This window comes from Arachis stenosperma, chromosome 4 (genome assembly GCF_014773155.1).
Source record: "Arachis stenosperma cultivar V10309 chromosome 4, arast.V10309.gnm1.PFL2, whole genome shotgun sequence".
NCBI lineage: Eukaryota > Viridiplantae > Streptophyta > Magnoliopsida > Fabales > Fabaceae > Arachis > Arachis stenosperma.
Window position 1 is genome coordinate 131,172,783 of NC_080380.1, and position 17,012 is coordinate 131,189,794.

Sequence of the window (17,012 nt, forward strand, 5' to 3'; positions counted from 1 at the left end):
ACCTTCTCCAAATGAACCCACCCTTCTTGCTTTAAATATCTACTTTTTAAACTCATGTGTTGCTTATTTTTTTGGCTTTTTCTTAGGTTCAGCCCCTTTCCTTGACGATGGAGACATTGTTTCCTTTTCCCTTTGGCATCTCTAACCCTTCTGCCCTCATCATCTTCACCACTTTCATTCCCACTTTCATAACCAGCAGATGGTGGTTTATACAGCTCATCTTCCTCACTACCATCGCTATCATCATCAGTAGATGAGTCATCTAACTTCTCCAAGTCATTTGGATCGAATTCTTCTTCAACCTCATCATTTTTCTCACAATCACCATCTGGGATCTCAGGTTGATCAATAGGATGGTAAAAAAAATGTAAAACTCATCCGTGTCTTTGTTCCTCAAATTTGCTTGACGCATTTGGTTGATCTTTCCATTCTTTCTCAGTACATGCAACTCTGACTCTATATCTTTGCTTTTTGGATCAGACCAGTAAGCCTCCTTATACAATTGATATCCCAGTCTTTTGAACATCGTGACCAGATCTTCGAAATTGACAAAATTCAAGTCCATCGGTGAAAACCTCTCAACTTGACCATGCAGATAGACTAACTCACCTGTAGGTGCCCTTGAAAAGTAGCCCCTATGATGGAACATAGAAACACCGAATACATCAACCATCTGTAACATTTTTCAAAACACAACACAAAACCAACCCTTATTATCAAAATTTCCAAAACCTCACTAAACAATACCCGACAAATGACTAACCCCACAACTAATCAGCTACTACACTTGCATACAGTCCTTTTAAGTCCAATTCTACGACATTGATAACAAATAAAGGGCTTAAGTAGAACAAATTTGAACAACAATGTGCTTACCACTTTTCACGGCGGACGCAGGTTGAACCACAAAGCTTCAATGGAACTGCTTCATGGAACAACAACGATAACAACATGGAGACAAAGCATTGTATTTTTTGGAGGAAAAATGTAAGTGCTAGGGCTTCCTGTAATTATCTGTGACTGATATGGCCATCATTGGCATATCTCATAAGAACCATTGCAAAATATTTTCCGAAACGACGTCATCTTAATGCATACGGAGCACAATGTCCCATAATTTTTTACAGTAGACCACGTCAGCCCCGTTCACAGCATCTTGGAGACACGTACCCATTGCTACGCCACATAAGCATGAATCCATAACGTGTTGCGAAGCATATTGAACAGAAGGATCAATTTGTACGGCATTTTGAGAAGTCAGGGATCGTTTTCTATTTTCCAGTCCTGAGGGAGTTAAATGTCCACGAATTAATAGCTCAGGGACCTATTTGTCCTTTACGCTAAAGTTATTTTGTCATTTGTATTTTAAAATTTTATATTTTCAAATTGTAAATTTTTTATAGTGAAATTTTTTATTGGTTTAATTACTCTGTTGGTCCCTATAGTTTGGCCGAATTTTTAATTAGGTCCCTATAGTTTTTTTCCTTTTAATTGAGTCCCTATACCAATTTTTTTGTTTTAATTGGGTCCTTACAGTGACAAACGTTAGGAGTAACGGAATATTCCATTTCAAAATAGAATATACCCAATTATAAACGTTTTTTGTAATTCTTAGTGTATTTACTTATTATGTATTGTCAAAATTGCCCCTTCCTTAATAAAGGAATAACTCTTCATTTTCACTGAGGCAAAAAAAACCCTTCTTCTTCACTCCCTCTCCGTTTCTGATAGTTCGAGAATGAGTTTGCATTCCACCATTGTATGATCGAGGTTTGTTATTGTCTATCGTCGCCTTCTTTATCGAAGTAGCTACTGTCGTCGTTGTTGCAAAGGTACGAGTTACACCTTTTTTCATTCTTCATTCTTTCAAAAGTTGCCGAACGTTATGGCGTTGAAGTCATTATCATTGTTGGTGATGTTTGATTAGGGGATGACTAATCAGTATTTTTCTTTTTTTTGTTGTGCAGCAATGGGAGAATCAGAGTTCACAATAGAGCTTCATCACGGAGGAAAATTTATTGACACGGGAGGTGGACTAGAATATTTAGGTGGGTTGGTTGTGGAGGACTTGCATTATGAATTAGATGAATGGTCTCTGCAAGAGATAGTATTTTTGCTGAAGGGTCTAGGCTACAAGGGTTATGCAAAGATATGGTGGAACGAACCTGGAATGGACTTGAAGGTAGGTCTGAAAGAGTTGAAGTCAGATGGGGATGCAGTTAGAATGGGTAGGGCTTTAGTTGCTAATCCTGTGAAGCATGGTATAGTGTATGCTGTTGATGGTTACAGAGAAGGTAATGGGGTTGAAATCACATCAACGGATCCAGATTATGTCCCAAATGAAGGCGAAGATAGTAGACTGATAGAAGTAGAAGTCGATTCTGAGTCAGAACCTTCTACTGAGGAGGATAGGTTTGATGACAGTGCTGATGATGGTGAACATGAGGATTATTTTGGGTTCGATGTAGAGGATGGTGTTGATGGTGGGCAATCAAATGCGTTTGGTGGGATCAATGGCTCGCTAAATCAAGAAGGGACAACAGATAAGGGTGCTGGTGATAATGAAGCTGCTGGAGATGTGGATGAAGAAATTGGAGACATTTCGGATGGTTATGAAACTGAAGACATAGATAGTTACGAGGGAGATTCTGATGACATGATTAAGAAAAAAAGGTTTCCTAAGTATGATGAGGCAGAAATGTGTAGAGAGTATGAGTTTAAGGTTGGGTTGGAGTTCAAAACACTGTCCCAGTTTAAAGATGCAATTAAGGAGCATGCCTTATTGAATGGGAGAGATATTAGGTACAAGAAGAACGACAAGTTGAGGTGTAGAGTAGTGTGTAATGGACAAAAAGGAAAGTGCAAGTGGATTTGCTTTGCAAGTAAGGTAGGAGGATCTGATTGTTTTAGGATAAAAACCTTGAAAGGCAAGCATACCTGTGGGAGGAGTTATACTGGTAGGCTTGCTTCTAGTGAGTGGATATCAAAAAAGATTGTCAACAACATTAGTCGTGGAGAAGATATGCGGCTGGCCACTATTATTCAAGCAATTCAGGATAAGTATATGGCAAATGTTAGTGTTGGAAAGGCTTACTGGGCAAGGAGAAAAGCAAGGGAAGAAGTACATGGAAGGGCCATATTACAATATGCCAAATTGAGGGATTATTGTGCTGAGATTTTAAGGGCAAATCCGGGGTCCAAGCTTAATATTATGGTGGATAGGCCATCTTTAACTCACCAACCCCGATTCATGAGGATGTACATGTGCCTGGATTCGGTGAAGCAGGGCTTCTTGGCTGGTTGTAGGCCGATCATAGGAGTGGATGGGTGTCACTTGAAAGGGGACCATGGTCAACAACTACTAGTTGCAGTAGGGAGGGATCCTAATGACAATTACTTTCCAATTGCGGTTGCAGCAGTGGAAGCGGAAACAAAGGACAGCTGGGGATGGTTTATTGATTTGTTGTTGGATGATATCGGCTCTGCAAGAAGATGGGTTTTCATGTCAGATCAACAAAAAGTAAGGATAATAGGACTTATGATAGTAAATATGTCATTGAATAATATGAATTATGATTCTAACTATGTCATTGAATAAGCATTGTTCTTGGCTGATTGAATAATGATACTGGATACTGCTGCTTTTTTTTATATACAGGAATTGATGCAAGTTTTTGCTGAGATGGAACCTTCTATTGAGCATAGATTATGTTTAAGGCATCTCTATGCCAACTGTAAGAAGGCATATGGTGGAGGGACAGTTTTGAGGGATCTAATCCTATCCATTGCTAAAGCCACCTATGAGGAAGAGTGGGAGAGAAGAATGAATCTGCTCAAGGAAAAAAATAGAGATTGTTATGATAAACTGATGGGAGTGGACCCAAAGTTGTGGACAAAGAGCCATTTCACGTTTATGGCAAAGAGTGATATGCTAATGAATAACATATCGGAGGCTTTCAATGGCAGGATTCTTGAGGCAAGAGACAAGCCCATTCTGACGATGTTTGAGTGGATTAGATGCTACTGGATGTCAAGATTTGCAGAGAAGAAGAAGAAGGCTGAGAAGTATGAAGGATCCATTCTTCCTAAACCCAAAAAGAGGTTGGATGTCATTGCAACAAGAAGTATGGAATGGCAAGCTAGATGGGCAGGCGATCTGAAATTTGAGGTACATCACAAAAATAGGATGATCATGGAAAGGTTTGTGGTGGATTTGTTAGCTGGTACTTGCAGCTGTCGATTTTGGGGTTTAAGTGGCATGCCATGCCCTCATGCATGCAGTGCCATCTTTGAAAAGGGTGATAATCCCGAAGAGTATTGCAGCAACTACTATAGTCCAGGAGCTTACCCTGCAACCTATGGAAAATCAATTGCTCCAATTAATGGAGAGAACATGTGGCCAAAAGTGAACTGTGATACCATCATACCCCCAGTTTTCAGGGTTAAACCTGGTCGACCAAGAATGGTGCGGATTAGAGAACCTGATGAAAATAGATCGCAAACAAAGTATAGAAGGACGGGTACCTCTGTGACTTACAGCAACTGTGGCCAGTATGGACACAACAGGAGACACTGCCCAAATCCTATTCTCTCAGGTAAATCTTGTTTTGTTGTTGTTACATAATTGTTGATAGTACCAGTTCTTTTCTATAATGTTGTCTTGATTCTTGGGAACTTGCATTAGCTCCTGAACCTGCTGCTGCTGCATCTGATGGTGCACAAGATGCTGGAGCTGCTTCAAGGGGGAGAGGCAGAGGAAGGGGTGCGGTACTGGGTAGAGGAAGGGGCAAAGGAAGAGGAACTACTGTCACAGGTACTTCTAGGATTTGTTGCTGGTACTAGAGGATTGATAATGTTCTATTATGAAATGAATTAACCATTACACTTTTGTTCTATCAGCCTCTGCACCAACTACTACTGTTGCTGAATCTGCTGCTACGAATGACACTGCTGCTGCTGAATCTGGTGCTGCAAATGGCTCACCTACTACTGCTACTGAATTAGTTGCTGGATCTGCTGCAAGGGGGAGAGGCAGAGGAAGGGGTGTTGGACTTAGCAGAGGAAAAACAACTAGTTTCACAGGTATAACTATATTTTGCTATTCCATACTACATAATTGAAAGGATTTAGTGATGGAATGATTTAAAAATTTAGCTGTTGTTGCATCAGCCCCTGCACCAAATACTCTTGCTGCTGAATTTGGATCTACAACTGTGTCACCTCTTACTGGATCTGGTTCTGCAAATGACTCACCCCTTGCTGGATCTGGTGCACCTGCTACTGGAGCTGCTGCAAATCCTCCACATACACCAGCAACTCAACCAACTCCCTTCATTGAACCACTCATTCAGCCAACTTCACAAGTAGCACCAGTTACACAGCCTTTGCCTAAGATTAGAACTTTTGGGATGAGAAGAAGTGAAAGATTGAAGATGGGAAGAACAAATGGAGTAGCCAAACCTGCTGAACACATAGACCTCACGGATGATTGATGCTTTTAGGGTTATGTAGCTCCTCCTACTATGGATTTATGTAGGGCTTTTTTGTGAATTATAGTCTACTGTGGAAGTATTTTGGTATTGGGAACATAACTTTTTTAGTTTATTTTGCTTTGTGGTGGACCACTTTTGATAGTTCATTTTAGGTGGAGCATTTATCTTGTCTCTAGTGCAACTTGGATCTACTGAACTTATGTAATGTGTGGAATACTCTAAGGACCACTTTTGTGAATTATATTATGCTAATGATGCATCTGTGATTGGCTGATAGCAGTTGTTTTTAGTTGTGTATATTTTCATTCAATATCACATTATATTTATAGTAGCAAACAAAAAAAAATTCATCCATTCAATCTAAATAATTTAACATACACTTCACAATAACTGCTCTTTTTAAAGCCAACATTGACCACTTCATCAATAAACTTTACCACATAGCACTGCAACTATTAGGATTACACAAAAAAAAAAACATCATCTGCATCTTGGTCTGCTTCTTCATGTTTTCTTCCAACTTTCGAAGTTCCTCCTGGACTGAATTCAACTCTACACAGATTCTTCCAACACAATCATCAACTTCTCCAATCTCAACCTTCAACATCTCCGTGTCAACACTAAGTCTATCAACCCTTCTTTCTTGTGCATTTTCACCCCTAATTTCACCCTCTACCTGACCAGAGTGATACTCTAAAGACAATAAGCAAGCATCACGAACCTTCTTTTCTTCATCAACCCACTCAAAAAATTTGCATCTTCTACTTGGGCAAGACATGAACCTTCTGTTTGGATTCTTGGATGTATTAGAACTTTTCAGAATCAGAGAGTCTCCACAGAAGCAACGACTCCTCCTCTCCTTCTGCTTCAACCACTCACCTTTCATATCATCTTCATTGTCAATCCACTCGAAAAAACTGCACCTTGGCACTCGTCCACAAGCTACGTACCTCCTTCCATGGCTGGCCACTTCAGAAGAAGACAGAACAACAACTGCCTCCCCACAGTAACACAAATGTCTTTTCTTGTTGAGAGTTCTTGAACTCGATATTCTCGAAGAACGTTGGGTGGAATCCATGCAAGATGAAAAAATTTCAGCAAGAAATCAGAAGAAAGGGAGAAGAGGAGAACGATGAACAGAATACGATTCTGGAGTTTTAGGATAGGCCAAGGATTATGTAGGGTTAGACACAAGGGTATTTTCGTAACTTTAACACAGGTCAACGTTTTATTTAACGTTGACTGCGACTAAGGACCCAATTAAAACAAAAAAATTGGTATAGGGACTCAATTAAAAGGAAAAAAAACTATAGGGACCTAATTAAAAATTCGGCCAAACTATAGGGACCAACAGAGTAATTAAACCTTTTTTATTTAAACGAGTTTATCAAATTATTGTTGATTATATATTTAAAAATTTAATATTTTAAATCTATAGTAGTTATTTTAAAATTTAAATCTTTTAAATTTTTTAAAATTATAATTTTTATTATTGTTTAATTTATATGGTAAAACTCAATAATTAAAAATTGATTTGTGGGATCACTTATTGAATCATAATATTTTAATATAATTTTTTAAAAATAACTACTATATTTATTTAGTGAGATCTAAAAGATTAAAATATTTAAGATAACTACCATATTTATTTCATAAAATCCAAAATATTAAAACTAGTAATATACTACAAGTTTTAATATTTTGGATTTCACAAAATAAATATAATAGTTATCTTAAATATTTTAATCTTTTAGATCTCACTAAATAAATACATTAGTTATTTTAAAAAATATATTAAAATATTAAGATTCAACAAGTGATCCCACAAATTATTTTTTCAATTATTGAGTTCTACCATATATATTAAACAATAAAAAAATTATAATTTTAAAAAATTTAAAAGATTTAATTAAAATAACTACTATGTTATTTAGTGAGATTTAAAATATTAAATTTTTAAATATATAATCAACAATAATTTGATAAACTCATTTAAATAAAAAAGTTACACTATAAAAAATTATAATTTGAAAATATAAAATTTTAAAATACAAATGACAAAAAAAAAATTTATAATAATTTAATTATTTTCATTATTTTATGAAACGAAAATTTTGTTTATTAAGGTCTAAAAAAATACTAAAATTAGTACTATCAAAAAATACTTCAAATTTATTATAAAGAAAAAATAAAAAAATTTATATAAGGACTAATTTGATTAATTTTTAAAATTTTAAGGATGAAAATAACTTACATCTAGATTTTTAGGGATTATTTTGATTATAAATAACTTTTTTATATGTCAAGTAATATGTGGCGTGCTAGGTGTCATTGGCCTGACACGTCAACTAATCATCTTGTGACACATGGCATTAACCTACCACTTCATCATGTCACGTGGCGCTTAACGTGACACGTTATCATCTAACTAATAGAAAAACCAATTTTACTTACGTTTTATCTTTCAAGAATTAATATGACTAAAAGAATCTTTTGAGGACTAATTTGAAGAATGAGTGATCTTTTAGGGACGAATTTAAATATTAACTCGAATCTCGAGACTTTTGTGAAATTTCCTAAGTTGGTTAAAGAAAAAGGTTTTGAGTCTTGGGAACCCTTGAATGTTGTTTTGAACTGTGGAACCTTTTCAGTTAGTTTGTAAAATTTCCTAACCTCCGTATGTAGTCTGAGAACCATTTTAAAAATCTTTAAATATGCTACTGGGGGTGAATATGATAGATTAACTTGAGTAATTCCTCGATAAAGAATTTGTTAAATGAAATATGATTAAAGAAATATGTGATATTAATTGACTACCTCGCAAGGATGGTGGTGCTATCCCGCTTGCTCAATGCATTGTGGATTCATGGGGATGGTAGTTTTATCTCGCCCACGGTGAGGACGGTGGTGTTATTCCACTCACGATTTGTGGATGATTATCCTCGTGATAAATATAAATATAAAGACTTATGGTGCTTATTTTGATTATGTTTATGATTAAGTTTGATTATGATTCTAAGCATGATTGATGGTGAATATTATGGAAATGTGATCACTGAATTGGCAAGGACAGTGATGAATCTCGTTTGCGTATTGTTTGTGTTTGCAACTTGGATAAGGAAGGTGGTTAAATCCTGCTTGTTCGAGGTACCCGGTAAGGACGGTTGGTTAAATCCTGCTTATTTGTGGTTTATTATGACTAGCAAGGACGGTGGTTAAATCCCACTTGCGTATTCCGGTCAAAGACGGTTGGTGTGATTCTGCTTGCTTGTGGAACCTACAGTAAGGACGGTGGTTAAATCCCGTTTATCCGAATCGGGTCTGGCAACATAATCGATGCGTGAGCTCATGGTCAGTAGGACAATCGTGCATCATTTGCATCTATATGACATTATTTGGGTGTATACTTGGTTTGTCTATGTGAATAATTTTATTTAACTGCTAATTACTATACTTGATGTAATTGCTCTTGATTGTGTTTGAACTGCATTACTTGTGATTGTGACTATTGGTTTGGATTATGGTAGTTGGAGTGTGATTTGATTTTGTGTTGAGCCGAAAGCTGTTATGTGATATTGTTTTGGGCTGGAAGCCGTGATTGGATGAATTAATGGTAAGTTTGCTTCGAATGGTTTGTTAGTAAGCAATGAAATGTATGGAAATGTTCTTTTTGCTTGGGATTTTTATAAGGAAAATATGAGTTTTGGATTTTGGATAAGTAACTGATGGTTTAATTGAAAAGGTTTGGATCTTTAGATGTTAAATCGTTGGTTTTAAAAAAGATTCATAAGACGAACGCTTATCATTGCTTTTGAAGTTCATTCTTCTTTTATACATATCATTCTATGACAATTCTTAAACCCTCTACTGAGAACCTGCGAAGATGATGTTCTCACCCCCTACAGACTTCTCTTTTTAGAACGACCGAGGAAGCTTATGAAGTTTCACTGAGTTCTTAGCTATGCTGTTTTTGGTTTGGATATATTAGTTATAGTTTTTCCCTCGCTTTTGTTATTATTATATTTTTATAAGAGGGATAGGAGTCGTGATTATAATGTTTGAGATGTTATAAGTTATTGTATAAAGAACTCTAGTTAACATGTATATATATAAAAATAAGAAGTGATGTGCTTGGTTATGTATGTATGTACGTATGTTTTCAAGAAAAAGAATTTCCAGTTTTTCAAAGAAAAATTTACACGGATTTGAGTTGAAAAGGCTCCTATTTTACCATTAATATGTAAGTCGTCGTAATATCCTCGTTATCAGAGTGGCGCAGTCGAAAGCGTGACATTCTGATAGTAAGGGTATTACAAGAGTGCCTAAATGGCTCTTAGATGGTAAGATTCCTTATGTCACTATTTTTTCAAGATACGTTGGATGTTGTTGCTGTCATTAGGCCTGGTTATAAAGGTCCTTCTTATGATAAGTTGAGAGTTCACTTGTTAGCCGATCTCAAAAGAGAGTGTTAAATAGTTGTTGATAGTTATAGGACTGCATGGAAAGAAACCGGATGTATCCTCATGGCTGATGGTTGGACATATTAAAGGCAAAAAACGTTAAATTAATTTTTTGGTTTATTGTTTGAAAGGGTTGTGCTTTGTGAAATTTGTAGATGCTTCAAATGTGGTAAAAAATGCTTCAAGCTTGTGTCACTTGTTTTCGGAGGTGATTGAATGGATTGGACCTGATAATATTGTATATGTAATGACTAATAATACGGCGAATTATGTTATTGCTGGTAGGCTTATCAATCAGAAATTTGTGAATATTCACTGGTCACCTTGTGTTGCTTATAAGCAGCATACGGCATATTTTTAACCTTGCATCACGCACTTCAAAGATTACAGTGTTTGTGTATAATCATATGGTGTTCTTGTCCTGGCTAAGACAAAGAACTACTTGGAAGCAGATTGTTTGTCCAGGTATAACTCGTTTTGTCACTGTCTTCATCACATTGAAGAATATCTTTGAGCACAAAGTGGATTTACAAGCATTGGCTATAGATGCACACTTTACCAGACACAAATTGAAAAGGAGTGCTAATGATAGAGTTGTGCGTGCAATTATCCTGGACAATAAATTTTGGGATGATTGCTTTACTGCATGCAAACTTGTGAGTCCGTTGACTAAATTGATGAGGATTGTAGATGCTGATGATAAGCCATCATTGGGATATGTCTATGAAGGTATGATGAGGGCAGAAAATACAATCAAAAAAATGTTCAAGCATAGAAAGACTACATATAAGCCTTACACAGAGATTATCAACTCAAGATGGGACAAACATTTGAAAAAAAATCTTCATGCAACGGCTTATTTCTTGAATCTTGCTTTCTTTTTCGATGAAAATTATAAAGAAGCACCGGATGTCATGCAAAGTTTACTTGATTTTGTTATATTGCATTGCAAGATTAATAATTTTTAATTCATACAAAAAGAAGTAATAGATTGGAGCATGATAGGCTAAATGATATTGTGTATGTGACATATAATTTGCATCTTAAATCCAGGTAATATATATTTCATATTTTCATTTCATATCATTAGATTTTGTGTAGTTAATATGTTATACTATTTTTTATATATTGTCTTTAATTTGTTAGAAAGGAAAGACAAAAAAGAAAGCAAAAGGTGCAATATGATCCAATTGATTATGAAAGTATCGATTTGGTTGACTTTTGGGTGACGGAAGAGGTTGTTAAAAAAGAGCCTGGTCTTCCTAGTAACATTGAAGACTTGCTTCGTAAGTATTATAGTTTATTTTTTTGATCAATTTATTAAAATAACTTTAATCTTTAATTTATTGATAATGTATTATATATTTTGTTAGATAATATTGATGCTGATTTATATCAAAGTGGTGGTGGTAGTGGTGGTGGTCATGATAGTAGTCGTACATTTTATGCTGCACCACTTGATTTTTCTAGTCGAAGTAGTAGAAATGAAGGTGATGATATCAACCAAACAAATCTGCAGCAAGTTATAACAAATTTTGATGATTGATGACAGATTTGGATGTTGATATTTTACGTTTGGTTGGTTATTTTTGTTATTTGACTTTTGAGTTTGTATTTGAATGTGATCATAAAATTGTGGTTTATGTAATACTTTTAATTTGGATGATATTTTAAAATTTATATTAGATTATAATTATATGTTAGTGTGTTTATTTATTATTTTATTATAAAACAATTTTTTCGATTTAACTACGATCGAATTGATCGAACCAATAAACCAATAAACTAGTAGCTAGAGCAGTTTGATGACCGGTTCGGTTTTCAAAACCTTGATTTTATCTTTAGAATTTTATCATTCCTCTTTTCTTTTCTTCTATTTTCATCTAAAAAAACCATACCAAGAAGAAGATTAAACACAATAATTTCAAAGACAAAGAAAACAATAATCAAATTGCTAAAGGATCTCCACGGAATGTGATGACTGCGCATCATGTTAGGTTTTTCTATGCCTTTTCATACAAGAAATTAATGATTAATGCTTAATTATTGAGTATTTAGTGCTTAAATAGTATATTGCTTTGATCTTTTGATTTAATAAATTTTGTAGGAAATAAGTAGAAAAAGAAGCAAAAAGCACAAATTAAGCTCAAAAGAAGAAAAGAAGAATTTTTTGATACACTTTGAAGCTTGAGCATGTTTTTGAACCTTAGGCCACGCTTTTAAAAGCGTGGCCCATGATTAAATCAAGGAAGCATGGCGCTCCATTTCTCTCAAAGATCGCTCTGTGTTTGGGTGCATACACATGACCCAGTGTGCATACGCACAGGAAGAGCTACGTTCGTCACACAAGAGCGCTACGTTCTTCACCCAAGAGCGCATGCGATAATGGAGTGGAAAATTTGGCTGGTGACGCGTACGCGTGGGCGACGCGTACACGTCGGAGTGATATTTCTGAAGGAACATGCGAACGCGTGAATGAAGCGGCAGCGTGAAAGTGACATTTCTGAAGGGCCACGCATACGCGTGGGTGACGCGTACGCGTGGAGGAGCGCTCTTGACGCGAACGCTACGCTCTTCTTAAGAGCGTTGAAGGCGACGCATACGCGTGGGTGACGCGTATGCGTCGATGTGCCAAAATGCTGAGCGACGCGCACGTGTAGGAGACGCGTACGTGATAAACCCCATTTTTAGGGTTTATCTTGTGCTCAATTTAGAAGATTTTATCACCTTTTACCCACATTTTTTCAATGAAGTATCATGGTTTCATGATTGTCTCCTATATTGTGGTTAAGTGTGAAAATATGCTTTTCAAGCCTTAATTAGCTAAATTTAATTCACCTTTGATTTCACTAGAAGCCTTGATATGTTTGTTAGTGAATTCAAATTGAAAAGGCTAGGAATGGATCAAAGGGATGGAGAGGAAAAGCATGCAAGTGGAGAACTCATGAAGAAACAAGGATTTGGGATGCATTCATCGACACGCACGCGCATCAAACGCGCAGGCGTGGATTGTGGAGTTGCATGGCGACGCGTACGCGTGGATAGGAAATCGCTAAGCGACGCGTACGCGTATATGGCGCGTGCGCGTTGATGCTCGCACGTGACTCACTTAAAGGCAAAACACTGGGGGCAAATTCTGGGCCTCCCAGGCCCAGATCCAACTCACTTCTGAGCCTATTTAAGGCAGAATTCAAGGGGGAGTCAACACATTAGAATCAGTCATCACATTAGTTTAGTTTAGTTTAGTTTTGGAGGGAAAGTTAGTTTCTAGAGAGAGAAGCTCTCTCTTCTCTCTAGAATTAGGATTAGGTTTAGGTTAATCTCTTATATCTATATCTACTTCTTCTCTTGCTTTAATTTTCCTTTTGCTTTATGAATTCTTTTGTAGATCCACATTTCTTCTTCAATGCAATTGGTAAGTTCTTTGTTGTTTCATAATTGTTTTGCCTCTCTATTGTTAATCTCTTACATTTGTAGCTGTAGATCTCTTTAATTCTTGCAATTCATGTTGTTTACCTTTAGTGCCTTCTATGTGTTTGTTGAAATGCTTCTTTTAGTTATGAGTTAGATTTTATTCCTCTTGGCTTTGGTTGAGTAATTAGTGACACTTGAGTTATCAAACTCTTTTGTTGATTGATAGTTAGAGATTGCTAATTGACTTAAATGCCACTAAAGCTAATCTTTCCTTTGGGGTTGGCTAAGGCTTGTGGACTCAAGTTAATTCAACCACTTGGCTTTCCTCCATGATTAGAGGTTAACTAAGTGGGAGCAATGAACAACTCTCATCACAATTGATAAGGATAACTAGGATGGGATTTCTAGTTCTCATACCTTGCCAAGAGCTTTCATAGTTGTTAGTTTATTTCCCTTGTCATTTACTTTTCTTGTCTCCTATTCCAAAACCCCAAAAGATACTTTACAACCAATAATAAGAACACTTTATTGCAATTTCTAGGGAGAATGACCCGATGTTTGAATACTTCGGTTATTAATTTTAGGGGTTTGTTACTTGTGACAAACAAATTTTTATATGAAAGGATTATTGTTGGTTTAGAAACAATACTTGCAACAAGATTTCATTTGTGAAATTCTATACCATCAAAATTCCGTTCATCAGTACGCGTGGGTGCACGAGCGCTACATTGCCTTTAAGAGCGCTACGTTCTCCTGGGAGCAGAATTCTGGTTCAATTAATATCATTCCAAGCCCATTTAAATTACAAGCAAGCAAGCCCATTCATATCACTCAATCAAGGCCACAAGAATCATCTATAATAGTTAATTTTCATTTGATTGTAATTTGTTTTCAATTTTATTTCAATTTGTAATTTAGGAAAGCCTATATAAAGGCATTAGTTCGATAGAAGTAAAGAGGCTCTGGCTGGAGGATTAGGGACTCCAGAACTCTCTTGGAAGATTAGAGACTCCAGAACTCTCTTGGAGGATTAAAGACTCCAGAGAGTGTAGTATAGAATTTTAGTTTGATATATTTTTCTTTTCTACACTTTTACATTTCAATTGTATTGAATTGAGTTTAGTTTATGAAATTTCAATTTCTTATGCTTCTCTTCTATAAATTTTTTTTCTGAAATTTTACATTCCCATTAACACTGAGATTGATTTACTTTCATGCAATTTAAATTTCCTGCAATTTAAATTTCCTGCAAGTGTTCTTAGAGCAATGATCAATTGAACCCCACTTCATTAGGGGAGGAGCTCTATTATAATTCACATGATTTAGTGAACTTCTTCTTCTTCTCAATCCGCTTGGATAGCTATAGGATACCTTCTATTTTGATTGAGATTCATTCACTACGAAAGGAGGTTTGAATCTGTTGAATGCTTGTGTGAGCCTCGGAAGGGGAATCATGGGCATTAGAACTGGGGCTCTATCCTTCACAATTCTCTTGACCAACACTATTCGGGAGGAATTGAGGTCTTGAGAATTTGTGTGGCTTATGGATGAGAGGCATGCACTTAACCTCTTCTCATGATAATTGGATCAAGGAATTGGAAATATTGATTGTGATTAGAAAGATTGGGTTGCCAAGGAATTGGGATCCAATCAACTTCAATCCGCCATAGATCTACTCATATGATTGAGAAAGGAGTTGAGACCCAATTGATTCATGATGGACTATGATATCTCTAATCCCTGATGAATCATTCTCTTTGATTTTCTTCAATTCAGATAACTTTGAATTTACTTTAATTGCATTTTTCCGTAGTCTTGTCCCAGCACCCAATTCCGGTTTATAATTCTATGCAATTTAAATTTCACTGTCATTTAGCTTTCGCAATTTTGCTTTCTTGCACTCTAAGATTCAAGTCATTTACATTTCTTGCAATTTAAGATTCAGTATATTTACGTTTCCTTGCTCTTTAAGTTTCAGCAATTTATACTTCCTGGCATTTATATTTTGCTATTTACACTCAAAACTTTAGTTCCTTGCAATTTATATTCTGCTGATCCAATTTCACTCAAATCATTTCTTGTTAGTTTGACTAGACTCATCACCATACTAAAATTGCTTGATCCATCAATCCCTGTGGGATCGACCTCACTTACGTGAGTTTTACTACTTGATGTGACCCAGTACACTTGCCGGTTAGTTTGTGCGAAAATCAGTTTTCCATCATCAGAAGCCGTCGTAGCTTGCAGAAGAAATCGCCCTTGAGAAACGCGGTCTTCGCCTCCACAGCAATCTTCGTCTATCCACCGCCGCATTTTAGGCTTCTCACCAAACTCACCCCAATCCACAAGATCAAAAACAACAACAACAACATTCCCTACAAACTCCTCAAGAAGACCAAAACAGCACCGGCGCCCAACGATTTGGACTTCCAAGTTTTCAAGGATCCCTTCGCATCCGTTCGTAAAACTTTATCCTTCCAAGACGTCGATAGCACCAAGATTTCCCATCTTCCGCCGTAGCCCTCCCACCGAAAAGGGAAGACGGGGTTCCTTGACCTGGATGAGACTCTGGTCCACTCCAAGCCCTCGCCGGTGCTGGAGCATTACGACTTCGTCATGAGGGCGTTGATCGATGGTACGGAGATTGAGTTCTACGTCCTTAATCATTCCGGCTTGGAGGAGTTCCTGTCGGCATTGGCGGCGAAGTTTAAAGTGGTGATTTTCACGGCGGCGCTACGGGAGTACGCAGAGTTGGTGCTTGACAAGCTTGATCAGGACAACCAATACGTGTCGCACAGGCTTTACTGGGACTCGTGCCATCCAGTAGACGAGAGGTTGGTGAAGGATCTGTCAGAAACAGGCCGTAAGTTGGATCAGGTGGTGATATTAGACAATAACCCAAAATCATTCTCAAAACAACCCGAAACCGGTAGACCAAGTAATAATTGGAATAGATGAGACATACAACTTTCACTGTTACAATCAATTTTATCCAAAAACAATCGATTATTTTATATATTAAATGAGTAATATGAGTTTTCAATTAAGGTATTTGACATCAATTATTATCTACTAATTGATTGGTGTTACATTCAATCGATTAGATTAACTATAAACACAATTATCCCATCGTTTACGCATCTCGAACGGATCAAAACAACAAACATAGAAGTTTTAGAAATCAAATTATTTGAAAGACTCATGATCAAATTAGAATTAAGATCAACAATAGAGATTCTATGTTTTTATTATTTTTAATTGTTCATGATACCCATAAAAATATAAATGATGAATAATAAAATAAAGAGTAGATTTTTAAATAAAATAATAATTAAAGTAAATTCTATGATGCTTAAAAATTCTTCCGGTCATACCAATACCAAGCCTCAATTTCTCTAAAAAGAACTGAAGAGAAATTATCCCTACCTAGTCTTAAGTTATCTGAATCAAGTATGTACCCATATGAATTAGGTGCATCATTATTAAGTATATATTTGTTATTCAGTCAAAAAGATGAGCAGAGTACCAATTCGATCACTATCCATTTGTCCAAATGATGTGACCTTTGACAAAAAAAGAAAAAACAATTCACTTCAGGCCCTGATCCTGTGTTTTGTTTGCCAATGTGCTTCTTCTGTCATTTTTG

The 17,012-nt window shown here is 36.3% G+C and overlaps 1 protein-coding gene across 1 annotated transcript; it reads left to right on the plus strand.

Moving 5' to 3' along the window:
- The first annotated feature begins 15,982 nt into the window (after positions 1-15,982).
- On the plus strand, positions 15,983-16,324 carry LOC130975532 (uncharacterized). Its single transcript, XM_057900316.1, has one exon. It carries the CDS (start codon positions 15,983-15,985, stop codon positions 16,322-16,324), a length of 342 nt encoding a protein of 113 aa, XP_057756299.1.
- Positions 16,325-17,012: the final 688 nt, after the last annotated feature.

Excerpts from the sequence above, each read along its gene's own strand:
- LOC130975532 (XM_057900316.1), top strand. The coding sequence starts at position 15,983 with ATGAGGGCGTTGATCGATGGTACGGAGATTGAGTTCTACGTCCTTAAT.